The sequence below is a fragment of the Neomonachus schauinslandi genome, chromosome 8 (assembly GCF_002201575.2).
Source record: "Neomonachus schauinslandi chromosome 8, ASM220157v2, whole genome shotgun sequence".
Lineage (NCBI taxonomy): Eukaryota > Metazoa > Chordata > Mammalia > Carnivora > Phocidae > Neomonachus > Neomonachus schauinslandi.
Window position 1 is genome coordinate 704,281 of NC_058410.1, and position 12,602 is coordinate 716,882.

Genomic DNA, 12,602 nt, shown 5'->3' on the forward strand with positions numbered 1-12,602 from the left:
AATGAATGGGGCTGGGCACATGGGATGGGGATGTGGTGTGGGATGAGCTCCAACAGCTGGGCTGGGCCACGAGTTTGGTCTTTGTCTTCAGAAAGATGGGCAGCTGTTGGCAGCATCTAAGCAGGACATTGCATTCATACCTTGTAGTTCAGTCATTCCTTGATTGTGGGTCCAGAAGGAGCTCTTTAGGGAACTAAATTCCCCTCAGGCTGCTTAGGGACAAGTAACAAGGACTGGCCTGGGAACAGGTGCATCTCAGAGAGAACAATTCCTGTAACCCAGCAGCCAGCACCCTAGCGGGTAATGGAGCCCAGACAGTGAAGGTGGGACCCCACGTGCAGTGCATATGGCATGAAAATGCCCGGCTGCAAACCTGTGAAACCTCCACCCGGGTTGGGAATTGGTCTTGAGTAAATGCAGGTGATCACCCCACAGGTCTGAGAGCCCGTGGTGTCAGCATCCCAGAGCGCTGTGGACCTCTAGTCATCACTCCCTGCCTCCTTCCCAAAGGTGTTTGAGTCCAGCTGTGCCTGCTGGTAGACCAATGCTGAGCACACACTATTGTATGTATCATCTTATGAATATACCCTTCTTTCCCCGGGCTGCTGTACGTGGACAGTTGGGCTGTTTCCACTTTTAGAATCATGAATAGTGCTGCTTTGAGCATTCTGATAAATGTTCTGTGTTACGTGTTTTTTGGTTCATGTGTTCATGGTTCCGTGTGTGCTCAGCAGAGAATTGCCTCCAGGTCTGTTTTTCTGAGTGGTTGTTCCAACTTACATTACTCCTCCCATAGGTTTTGGAAGCTCATCCATACTCAGTGTTCTTTTCTTAGTATTTTTGATTTTAACCATTCTGATGGGTGTATGGTTTTCACTTTTCATTTCAGTTTGCCATTCTCTGGTAAATAATGAGGATAAGCATCTTCTCCAGTTAATTGGCCATTTGGAGATCTTTCATGAAGTGCCTCTTGCATATTTTTCTGTTGGCTTGTCTGTCTTAAGATTTGTATGAATTCTTTGTACATTCTGGATGTCTTTGTCAGCTTTATGTGTTGCTCATCTTTCCTACTTTGTGGCTTGCATTTTCACTCACGGATTGGTGTCTTTTGAAGAATATAAGTTTTGTATTTGTGGATATTTAGTATGGTATTATTGCGGATGTATTTTATTAAAGTTTCTGTCCTTCTCAAACATCTAAATGCTAGTATATACTTAGACAAACGTGGATTTTTTTTCTCAGTATCTATTCCTTTTCTGGCAATAATACTTGGATTTCCTTGGGCGGCCACTCTTTTCCCTCTCCTGGCCAGGCCCCAGGGGTCACAGTTCCATGACACATGGGGCTGACTTGTCAGCACAGTTTTATCCTTCTGATCACATGGTAAATTCAACGATGAGAAGTGGCCCACACTGGCCCAAACTCATAGAGAATGTTCAGGGTTTGATAGGAAGAGGTGGTCACTCTTCCCAGTGCACCAGAACATGAGAGAGTGGTAGTGGGAGCTGCTGGCCAGCAAATGGCAACAGAAAGGAGAAACCAGAGCCAAGATTCAGACAGTCACAGCTGAAAGATGGAGAGACCAGGCCTGGCTGGCTCAGGCTGCTGCATGGAGCCCTGCACACACCTTCCAGTTAAAGGCCTGCCCCTCCAGAGACACCCCTTTCTTTCAGGCCCATCAGGCTGAGCTTTCTCTCATTTACACTGGAAAGGCTCTTACTGATAGGCAGAGTAAACTGTCACAATGTCTACACTGGGTTCCACTGAATGTAAGGACTGTCATTGCATTTTATATTCTAATCAGTGCTATTTTGGACACCCTTGAAGAAATGCATTTTGAGAAATGTGCGATGATTTGCTTGTTTTAAGTTTATAGGACGAAAATTTATGAATCAAAGAATAGGTACTTTTTAAAAATATTTTGATATACATTACCAAATAGCCAAAGCTTATGCCCATTTATTCTCTTACCAGCGGAAAAAAGCTGCACATGATATTCTTATTTTATAATTTAGTTAATGCCAAGCTGGTAGATGAAAAATGATATTCTTTTGTCTTATGTTGCTTTTCTTTTTTTTTTTTTAAAGATTTTATTTATTTATTTGAGAGAGAGAATGAGAGACAGAGACCACGAGCGGGAAGAGGGTCAGAGGGAGAAGCAGACCCCCCGCCGAGCAGGGAGCCCGATGCGGGACTCGATCCCGGGACTCCAGGATCATGACCTGAGCTGAAGGCAGTCGCTTAACCAACTGAGCCACCCAGGCGCCCTTATGTTGCTTTTCTTGATTACTAATTGTTTTTTATATGTTTGTTGGGCACTGGTATTAATCCTTTTGTGAATTTATTGCTCCTGTTTATTTTTTTCTTTTTAAAAGTCATTTTATTATTATTTTTTTTCATCATGATACATGTACTCCTTCATCCCCATCACCTATTTCCCCCATCCCCCAACCTACCTCCCCTCTGGTGACCAGTAGTATGTTCTCTGTGGTTAAAAGTCTGTTTCTTGGTTTGTCTCTCTCTTTCTCTCTCTTTTTTTCCCCCTTTGTTCATCTGTTTTGTTTCTTAAATTCCACCTGAGTGAGATCATATGGTATTTGTCTTTCTTTGACATATTTCGCTTAGTATAATACTCTCTAGCTCCATCCATATTGTTGCAAATGGCAAGATTTCATTCTTTTTTATGGCTGAGTAATATTCCAGTGTGTGTATATATCTCATCTTCTATATCCATTCATCAGTCTATGGACACTTGGGCTGCTTCCATTATTTGGCTATTGTTGATAATGCTGCTGTAAACATAGGGGTGCATGTTTCCCTTTGAATTAGTGTTTTTGTATTCTTTAGGGTACATACCCAGTAGTGTGATTATTGGAACATAGGGCAGGTTTTATTTATTTATTTATTTATTTATTTATTTATTTATTTATTTATTTATGAGAGAAGGAGAGTGAGAGGAAGAAGCATTCTCCCCACTGAGCCGGGAGCCTAATGTAGGGCTTGATCCCAGGACCTGGAGATCATGACCTAAGCTGAAGGCAGACGCTTAACCATCTGAGCCACCCAGTCGCCCCTCTTCTGCCCATTTTTAATTGGATTATTCATTTTTGGGGGTGTTGAGTTAAAAAAGTTCTTTCTAGATCTTGGATACCAGCCCTTTATCTGTAATGTCATTTGCAAATATCCTCTCCCATTCTGTGGGTTGCCTCCTAGTTTTGTTGACTGTTTCCTTTGCTGTGCAGATGCTTTTTATCTTGATGAAGTCCCAATAGTTCATTTTTGCTTTTCTTTCCCTTGCCTTTAAAGACGTGTCTAGCAAGAAGTTGCTGCAGCTGAGGTCACGGAGGTTACTGCCTCTGTTCTCTAGGATTCTGATGGATTCCTGTCTCACATTTAGGTCTTTCATCCATTTTGAGTTTATCTTGTGGTCCAGTTTCATTCTTCTGCATGTGGCTCTCCAATTTTCCCAACACCATTTATTGGAGAGACTGTCTTTTTTCCACTGGATACTCTATCCTGCTTTGTCAAAGATTAGTTGGCTATAGAGTTGAGGGTCCGTTTCTGGGCTCTCTATTCTGTTCTGTTGATCGATGTGTCTGATTTTGTGCCAGTACCATACTGTCTTGATGATGACAGCTTTGTAATAGAGCTGGAAGTCCGGAATTGTGATGCCGCCAGCTTTGCTTTTCTTTTTCAACATTCCTCTGGCTATTCGGGGTCTTTTCTGGTTCCATACAAATTTTAGGATTATTTGTTCTAGCCCTGTGAAAAATGCTGTTGGTATTTTCATAGGGATTACATTAAATGTGTGAATTGCTTTGGGTAGTGTAGACATTTTAACAATATTTGTTTTTCTAGTCTGTGAGCATGGAATGTTTTCCATTTCTTTGTGTCATCTTCAGTTTCTTTCATAAGTGTTTTATAGTTTTTAGAGTACAGATCTTTTACCTCTTTGGTTAGGTTTATTCCTAGATATTTTATTGTTTTTGATGCAGTTATAAATGGGATTGTTTTCTTAATTTCTCTTCCTGGTGCTTCATTATTAGTAGATAGGAACGCAGTGGATTTCTGTATATTGATTTTGCATCTTGCAACCTTAGTGAATTCATTTGTCATTTCTAGCAGTTTTTTGGTGGAGTCTTTAGGGCTTTCTATATACCGTATCATGTCGTCTGCAAAGAGTGAGAGTTTCACCTCTTTCTTAGCAGTTTGGCTGCCTTTTATTCCTTCCTCTTGTCTGATTGCTGTGGCTATGCGTCCCGTCCTGTGTTGGATAAAACCAATGAGAGTGGACATTCCTGTCAGAGTCCTGACCTTAGGAGAAAGGTTCTTAGTTTTTCCCTGTTGAGGATGATGTTTATTGTGCATTTTTATTGCTCCTATGTAGTTTGTATTTTTTTTCTATTGAGGTTTTAAGCTTTCTCTCATATATTTGTTATAGCTCTCTAAATATTAAGGATGTTAGTTCTTTCCGTTATTTTTGCAGATTTTTCTCTGGTTTTTGTTTTTAAATTGTTAATATTACTTTGTAACCTGTAAGGCATCTGAAATTTAATTGTTTTTGGTATTATTTCCCAAATGGTTATCTAGCTGTCCCTGACCAATTAGAACAATGTGTTTCACATAGCTGAAGGTCATACTCCTTCCTCCTCTACCCCGTTACTCTTCAGTTCTGTCCAGAGATTCCTGCCTCGGCACGGATTTCCAGCAGCCTGTGGGTGGAAGTCATTTGGGATGGCCGGCAGCTCAGAGCTCTAGGGGTAACTTACCTGTGTCCAGGTAACGGCCAGCAGGACAGCACACATTTCGTGCGGAGGGGTTAGATGTCCTCTGTCTGTGGGCAGCTCCGAGTACGGTCACCAGCAGAGGCTGGTGGGTGTTGGTACACTTGCCAGGCCACTTCGAGCGGCAGTGAGTGGCTGAGCAGGCGGCTCATGCAGAGCTGTTTGCTTGTGAAGCCACTGGCCCTGCACAGGTTCCCTGCGCTGCTGCTGCTTTCTTAGGAGGGTGGAGCTGTGAGGTCACCTGTGGCCCTGCTCTGGGTATGCCGTGGCAGAGGTGCCAGGAATGAGGAGTCAGAAATGGGGAGTTTCACCACTTACTGACACCTCCTATGTTTCCACCTGTAAAATGGAACAAACATTTAACAAACAACTTTAAAGAGTTGTTCTAAGTATTGAATGATATAATGTATTTATTGATATACCCAAATCTGCATGTTAATATGTATGAAAATGATTTTTAAATTGTAAATTGGTGTACAGATTCTATTCTTTGCAAATCATGGTGCTGAATGTTATAGGAATTAGAGAAGAGATTAAGGCAGTTCTTGGCGCATAAAAGTTTACGTTGAAGGAATAATACAAGATTTAATCACAGTTTGATGGGTGGATTCTTTTTTTATTTTTTTAAATTTTATATGTCTTCTAGTTCTCAGGAAAATGTAAGAATTTTACTCAAAGTAGTGCTTTTTTCTTTTAAAAATATTTTTTATTCAAGTGTAATTAGCATACAGTGTTATGTTAGTTTCAGGTGTACAATATAATGATTCAGCATTTCTATACATTACTCAGTGCTCATCAGGATAAGTGTGCCCTTGATCCTCTTCATCTGTTTCCCCCAATCCCCCAGCCACCTCCCCCACAACCACCAGTTTCTTCTCTGTATTTAAGAGTGGTTTTTTTTTGGGGGGGGGGTCTCTTTTTTTTCTTAATTTGTTTTTTTCACATATGAGTAAAATCATATATCAGTCTTTCTCTGACTGACTTATTTCACTTAGCATAATACCCTCCAGTTCCATCCACATTGTTGCAAATGGCAAGATTTCATTCTTTTTGATGGCTGAGTAGCATGCCATTTACATATATATACCACATCTTCCTTATCTATTCAATGGGTAGATTCTTAAAATTTTTTAAACAGTTATAGTTTTTGATATATTCTTTCATGTTTCTTACAATATTTTATGTTTCAGGAAGTACTTGGAGGGGCCACACAGTGATTTCATTGTGTCCGTCTGGGACACTCCCCTCATCACCAACTACATGCTGGCCACGGTGCTAGGCACTGGATCCTTTAAAATGGTAAAACCTACAAAGCAAATCATGGTAGCTTTAAAACATTCAGCTGTTTTTTATATGAAACTCCCTGCCATGTCTTGGCAGTTGCAAGAATAATAAGTAAAACCAAGTTCATGAATTGGAGAAGATTGTGCATTAAAATATTCAAAATGCTTTTATTTTTTCTCCAGATTGTTGTAGAATTTTCAAGTCTATAAAAATTGCCTCTTATTTGTTATAACAGAGAACGTTTGTTTGTGGGAGATGATGGAGCGTAAGTCCTCTGACTGTATTTTGAGAACTTTATCACTTAATTTCTCTGCTTGCCTGGTATCTTGGCCTTACAGATGCTAAAATAAGGGTTTCTAGTCAGGTCTTCTACTAGAATGCTTACTGACTTCTCTTCTGGGTTGTTTTCCAATAGAATAGCCTGGGTAGATATTTTTGTTGGTCTCCTTTGTCTTGTTCAATCGTGACTACTGCACCTGAGCTGGAAAGTGATTATGGCCGACTGCCCAGAGCCCGGGTGCTGTGTACTGCGGGACCAACCCTCTGTCAGGTGGCCCGGAGGCTTTACGCGGGATGCCACCTGCTCAGCTGGAAAGCCCCCAGCGAGCTTTCCCCATCTGCGGTCCTGGAAACTTGGGCCGTCTGAGCCGGCATCACGCAGCTGGTTTGCAGCCCAGGGCCCTGACCCCAGCCTCCCATTCTGCCTCTGAAGGGGTCACCTGGGTCAGGGTGTGTGAAGGCCAAGGAGGTGGTAGGGGCACACAGAGGGCGTCTGTGACTCAGCTGAGATCTGAAGGGGGAGCGGCCGGCAAGTGGAGAGCTTGAGGAACCTTCAACAGGAGAGACATTCGAGGGGAGAAAAAGCAGCTCTATTCTCAGAGCTAGGAGCAAGCCAGCATGATGGGTGTGGAGGGAGCCTCTGTGTTTAAGTTGAGATTTGCTGGCCTTGAGGGTCACAGTGCTGCCGGGCCCAGGGGAGGCTGCCCTTCAGGAGTGAGAGGTGTGGGCAGTCTGTGGCATCCTCACCACTGTCAGGGGTTGGGGGGGGTGGTTCTAGATTGTTTTGTACATTTGCATGATCTTTCTTTTGGGTATTGGGGGCCAAAGTCCTCTTGAAGAAAGACAGGGCTAGGTATAGATTGGATATGAGGGGCGCAGGAAAGGACAGGATTGACATTCATGTAGGCCTTTGTCCCTGGAAACTAGACCAGGGTTGTGCCATGAAGAGAGATCTGGAGATAGAAAGGCTCGAACTGAGAGTCATCTGCTCTCCAGGCTCCCTGAGGCAGAGCCCCTGTGTGTGGAGCTGGGGACTTGGCCCTCTCTCTTGCCTACCCCAGTCCCTCTTGATCCTGACCACCTTGCCCATTGCTGCCAGATTGAAATGTGCATTTTCCTAAATAGCTTTGTTCAGCAACCTTCAATAGCCCTCCAATTATGAACTGAGCTTAAGTGGAAGCCCTTCTGTTTGGTCCGTTGCTGAGCACTGCAGGCTGTCCCCACTGGATGATGACTTTTTCTCCCTCGTCTAACCTCATCCCATCTCTGCTGGTCAGTGCCACCTGGTCTTCTTGTGTCTGGACCACCCCTTTCCCTATGAAGCCTGCATGTGAACCATGGTTAGGTCATCTGAGTCCACTCGACCAGCATGGTGGACCAGAGATGAAACCCTTTGCTCACGACTGTGTCAGCAAATTCTGTGGATGAGCTTTTCAGGTCTAGTGCCTGGAGTGAGGCGTGAGGAAGAGCAGAGTCAGGATGACTTGAGGGCTACGTGTATATAAAGACATAACGTGGGTGAGGTCATTAACTGTGAAGCGGGACAGAAGTCTGAAGCAGTTTTTATTTTTGTCAATGTTTCATTCATTTATGCTTTTGTAAGATGGGGTCAGTGAGTCAGTGATTATATAACCTGAGGTAATTGATTTTAATGACACAATGTTGTGAAACAAACCCAAGGTAAGCAGTAGGAGAGCTAGATTAATATTGTACTTTACCACCAGTTTGCTTGGAAAATGTGGGAAATGATTTTGTATCTCAGAGTCACTGATAATAGTAATCGATGTGCGTGATAACTTTCTGTTCACTCCTCAGAGCTGGTGCTGGGCTCGTGCATGGCGGACCAGCATCGCAGACCGCCGCTGGGACGTGGAAGCACAGTCCCCAGCTCTGAGCGGGTGTGCTGGGTAGGAGGAGGGGCCGTGAACCGGGGTCTGTTGAATCTGAAAGCCGTGGTCGAGTGAGCAGTTGTGCGCGTGCGCGTGTCGGCGGGGGTGGGGGCCTCAGGACTCTGAGTGATGTCTTCTCCCTTGTCTTGGGAGCGGGAGGGCGAGGGGGTAAGTGGGCGTGACGTTCTGTGTGTGTGACGCACTCGTCATGTCTGTATTAAGCGTCATCCCGTGGTGGTTTTCCACACTCTGTGCGTTCGGACTGGAGATGGGAGGCCCACAGGGGAATCTCTGCACTGATGCTGGTTTCGGTGACCTGGTCACGGAAAAGCGCCCGGGGGCATCGGGGGAGCCTGCTGCGTGCCCAGCGTGCCATGCCCAGCGTGCCGGTAGCGGTCAGTACTGCGCTTTCCCCTTAGACGCGAATGCGCTGTGCGCGTGGAGCGCGGGCGGACGAGCCTTCCTACCGGCCTTTTGGAAGTTCTGTGTGTTTTTCCTTAGGTCGAATGACGCAGCCTTGCGGTTCCCTGCCCCTCTCTCCGATGCTGTTTGGCTGAAACTGCCCCCTGGGGCTTCCAGTGCCAGCTACAGGAGAAGCAAACACCGCTAATGTCGCAGTTTGAGAAAATACACTGCCTGGAATCGCCTGATCAAAAAAAAGTTCTTCTTCAATGAGAGTAGAAGCCAGCAAAGGTTCATGTTAACATAATCAAGAGAAGTCCAAGTTCTGTAGATTTGAAATATAACACGTTTAAGGAAGTTATTACATTTATTGCAGAATCTTTTACATCAAACTGATAGTTTTAAAGACATTAGTTTTCGTTCAAAAGTTATTTCATGACTAGTATAATTACCTGAATGCTCTTCAAAACAGGTTTCATTGTACAAAATGGAAAAAGTAAATTCTATCAGCATTTTTAGTGTTGGGATCATTTTTATCTTTATTTTGGGCTTCAGGAGTTTAGGGCCAGTGATGACAGCGCGTGGGGCCAATCTGTGTTTGCCTGAAAGTTTCTTTAATTTCGATGTTATTGGCACTCACTTCACTAGTAGTAGGAGCTGTTCATCATCATTAAAGAGAAATCCATGGTTAGATCTTTCCCCGTTGAGTTACGAGAGGTTTTACTATGTTTCTTCAACACCACTTCACACCGATGCATGGGCTCCTGCATTCCGATGTCCAGCTTGATCTCTCTCGCTTTTTTGGTGAAGTGTGAGATACTTAGAAAAATGTGTCCCAGATATTGAGTGCCATCGTTTGATTATGATGAAGTGAACACAGCTGGGTACGCGTCATCTGGGCTCTGCTGTGTCCCAGCCTGTGCTCCCTTCCCTTCTCCCCAAAGTTGACACACCTTCAGCTCCTGGTGCCGTGTGCTAGTGTTGCTCGCGCTTGAACTCTATGAGTGGGGTTGTGCCTGATGCCGGTTTCTGTGACTCACCAGGATGTCTGTGGGGTTCATCCACATGGTTCATTTCCATCCCTGCACCGTATCCCGTTGCAGGGACAGACCACACTTAACCCTCTCTATTCTTGGGGAGATTTGTTCTGTTTCCATATTTTGACTGCTACAGGCATTCCTTTGTATGTTTTTGGTACACGTGTGTGTACAACCGCTGAGCCGTAGGGAGTGTGTATATTCAGGTTGGTAGATAAGGCCAAGAAGACTTCCAGAGTGGTTGTAGTGGTCTGTACTTCTTCAAAGGCCGTGTAAGAGTTCCACTTGATCTGCATCCTCACCTGTACTTGGTTCTTTTAGTCTGAGGCCTTCTGGTGTGTGTAGGGGTGCTTGTTTGTGATGTGCAATTCTCTGCTGATTAGTGAGGTTTAACCCCTGTTTACAAATTTATTGGCCATTTGGACCTTCTCTTTTGTGATATGTGTTCAATGCTGTGCTGTTTTTTCTGACAGATTATCTGTCTCTTTCCTATGGATGTGAAGGAGTTCTTTATTCTATTTTTTTTTTAAGATTTTATTTATTTGAGAGAGAGAGTGAGAGAGCAAGAGAGCACAAGAGGGGGGAGTGAGAGAGGGAGAAGCAGGCTCCCCGCTGAGCAGGGAGCCCGATACGGGACTCGATCCCGGGACTCCAGGATCATGACCTGAGCCGAAGGCAGTCGCTTAACCAACTGAGCCACCCAGGCGCCCAGGAGTTCTTTATGTATTCTAAATAAGAGCTTTTGTTAGTTTGCATTTTCTGGAGTTTGATGCCAGTGGAATCAGACAATGCTTATTCTTTGTGTCTGTTTGGCTTCTTTCACTCCGAATACTTATTTTAGAAGTTATCTGCATTGTTCATGTATCAATGGTGTATTCTTTTTCAATATTGAGTAGTATCCCATTGTGTGAATGTACTATAATTTGTGTATCCATTTTCCTGTTGGTGAACATTCAGGTTATTTTCACTTTTGACTACTGTAGATAAAATGCTATGAGTATTTGCAGATCTTTGTTTTATAAATGTCAGTTAGGTCACATTGCTTGATAGTGTTCTTCACATCTTCCATTCATGGCCCCATGTTCTGTCAGTTATCAAGAGACGCATATTGGAATCTGTGACTCTGCATGTGAATTTGCCTGTTTCCCCTCTATCAGTTTTGCTCCATATATTTTGAAACTCCCACTATTAAGCACATAAATGTTTGGTATCTTTATGTTCTGTTGGTGAATTGACTCTGTGAATGTACAAAGTAACATTTCTTTATCCCTGGTAATATTTCTTGCTCTGAAATTTTGGCTACATTTTTCTTTTTAGGGGCTACTTTTTACCTTTTTTTTAAAATTTTAAGACTTTATTATTCTTTTATTTTTATTTTTTAAAGATTACTTATTTATTTATTTGGAGTGAGAGCAGAATGAGCAAGAGACAACATGAATCGAGTGGGGAGGGGCAGAGGCAGAGGGAGAAGCAGGCTCCCCCCGAGCAGTGAGCTCAATGTGGGGCCTGATCCCAGGACCCTGAACTGAAGGCAGACGCTTCACTGACTGAGCCACCCAGGGGCCCCAAAACTTCATTAATTCTGTAAAAGCAGTTTTAGGTTCGCAGCAAAATTGAGGGGATGGTATGAGATTTCCTGTATGCCCCCTGTGCTCCTGCGACACACAGCCTCCCCCACCCAACACGCTGTACCACAGTCGTGCATTTGTTGTAGCTGACGAAGCTGTGCTGACACGTCATCGTTGCCCAGACTTCATAGGTCCCTCAGGGTCACTCCTGGTGTGCATTCTGTGGGTTTAGACAAATGTAGAATGACAGGTGTCCACTATTACCATATCAGTCCGAGAATTTTCACTGCCCTAAAATCCTGTGCTCTGCCCCCTTAACCCCCCCTCCCCCAACCCCAACCCTGGCAACAGCTGACTTTTCACTGTCCCCACAGCTCTGCCTTTTCCACAGGGTCATGTAGGTGGGATCCCACACAGGTAGGATCACATGTAGGTGGGATCACTTAGTGATATGCATGGAAGGTTCCTCTATGTCTTTTCATGGTTTGATGGCTTATTTCTTTTTAACACTGAACAATATCCCATTGTCTGGATGCAGCAAGTTTATCTATTTACCTACTGCTTCCAAGTTTTGGCAATTATGAGTAAAACTGCTATAAACATTCACGTGCAGGTTTTTGAGTGGACATACATTTTCAGCTCCTTTGGGTAAATACTGAGGAGCATGACTGCTGGATCATATGTTGAAAGAATATTTATTTTTGTAAGAAACTGCCAAACTGTCTGCACCATTTTGTATTCCCACCAGCTGTGAATGAGAATTCCTGCTGCTCTACATCCATATCGGCATTTGGACTTGTCAGTGTTCTGGATTTTGTCACTCTAGTGGGTGTGCAGTGGTATCATTGTTGTCTTCATCTGTATTTCCTTGATGACTGATGATGTGGAGTTTGCTCACCTGTCATCTTATGTCTTCTGTAGTGAGGTGTCTGTGATGGTCTCTGGCTCCTTTTTTTTTTTTTTTTAAAGATTTTATTTATTTATTTGACAGAGAGAGGCACAGCGAGAGAGGGAACACAAGCAGGGGGAGTGAGAGAGGGAGAAGCAGGCTTCCCGCCGAGCAGGGAGCCCAATGCGGGGCTCGATCCCAGGACCCTGGGATCATGACCTGAGCCGAAGGCAGACGCTTAACGACTGAGCCACCCAGGTGCCCTCTAGCTCCTTTTTTAACTTTGTTATTTTCTTATTGCTGCCCTTTAAGAGTTCTTTGTTTATTTTTGGAAATAGTCCTCTATCAGATATGTTTTATGCAAATACTTTCTCCCAATCTGTGATTTGTCTCCTCATTCTCTTGATGGTGTCTTTGATGGAACAGAAATTTTTAATTTTAATGGAAATCCAGGCTATCAATTCTTACTT

The 12,602-nt window shown here is 43.8% G+C and overlaps 1 protein-coding gene across 1 annotated transcript in view; it reads left to right on the forward strand.

Moving 5' to 3' along the window:
- Positions 1-8,182: 8,182 nt before the first annotated feature.
- Positions 8,183-12,602, forward strand: part of WDR27 (WD repeat domain 27) — a 67,892-nt gene continuing 63,472 nt past the window's right edge. Inside the window, 1 exon segment of the mRNA XM_021693197.1 lies at positions 8,183-8,307. Within this exon segment, the coding sequence (XP_021548872.1) occupies positions 8,183-8,307 (125 nt within the window).